Below are 1,046 nucleotides of genomic sequence, written 5' to 3'. Positions count from 1 at the left end.
ACAGCAAAAAACCCCGAAAAAAAGCCAATTTTTCTGCAACTTAATGAAAAAATAATTATAGTTATTATAAATAAAAATTTTTGGACACTTTCTTTCATGCCTTGTTTAAATTCACCCCTTAAAAAACAGTTTCAGGGCTTTCTCTTTCATGTGCTGCGGCGAGTCTGAGCAGCACTGCTCACACAGGCAGAGCGGATGTTAACACGGGCGCCAGAAAAACCCCAAAAAACAGCAGATTCGGTGCTGCTCACACACGCTCTGCTGGTATCTGATATCTGATCCTAATATCGGACCGCGCGTTCCTACTTTAGGGTTACATTTTTGGGCTCAGGTCACCACGAAGCAGACTTTTATTAAAAGTTAAGAGAAATACGAGCGTGATGTTTGTGTGTTTGTCGTCAGATTAAGAAGCCGCCGTCATGACGTCGTTGGCCCACCAGCTGAAGAGGCTCGCGCTGCCTCAGAGCGACCCCAGCCTGCTGACGCGCCGCGAGGTCGCCTCGCTCCTCTTCGACCCCAAAGATGCTGCGTCCATGGACAGAAGCACCTTCTTCGCCCTCGGTGAGTCCTGGACCGCTAAAGACCTGCAGACACCAGCAGGTTACTGTTGAACATGCTGTGGTAAAACTCCTCCTCCTCCTCCTCCTCCTCCTCCTCCTCCTCAGGCTGCACGGGGCTGGAGGAGCTGCTGGGAATCGAACCGGCCTTCCAGGAGTTCCAGGAGACCCTGTTCAGCCGGGCCTCGCTGACCCTGGAGCGCAGCGTCCAGTCCAAAGAGGTCAACAAGAAACTGGACGCCGGCATCTCGCTCTTCCTCACCCGCCTCAGCCCGTACTTCCTCCTCAAACCGGCGCACAAGTGCATCGAGTGGCTGGTTCACCGGTACAGAGTCTTAAATATCTCCATATTTAAAGATTGATATTTGTCAAATTATTAATATTCAAACATGCCAAAGCTAACTTTATACCTTTTATCACCAGTTCAGGTGTGCTGATCTTCAGAGAAAAAAAGTTTGAATTTGTCATAATGTGTAAAAAAAGAAATGG

The 1,046-nt window shown here is 48.8% G+C and overlaps 1 protein-coding gene across 1 annotated transcript; it reads left to right on the top strand.

The window, feature by feature from the left end:
* Window positions 1-405: 405 nt before the first annotated feature.
* On the top strand, window positions 406-882 carry LOC121965510 (HEAT repeat-containing protein 1-like; the record flags this gene model as incomplete). Its single annotated transcript, XM_042515650.1, has 2 exons — window positions 406-561; window positions 666-882. Coding segments are annotated over exons 1-2 (359 nt in total), but the record flags the coding sequence as incomplete, so codon positions are not given.
* Window positions 883-1,046: the final 164 nt, after the last annotated feature.

Source organism: Plectropomus leopardus, unplaced genomic scaffold (assembly GCF_008729295.1).
Source record: "Plectropomus leopardus isolate mb unplaced genomic scaffold, YSFRI_Pleo_2.0 unplaced_scaffold20291, whole genome shotgun sequence".
NCBI classification, from domain to species: Eukaryota; Metazoa; Chordata; class Actinopteri; order Perciformes; family Serranidae; genus Plectropomus; species Plectropomus leopardus.
The sequence above is the reverse complement of the archived record's forward strand: the minus strand, read 5'-3'. Positions and strand labels throughout refer to the sequence as shown.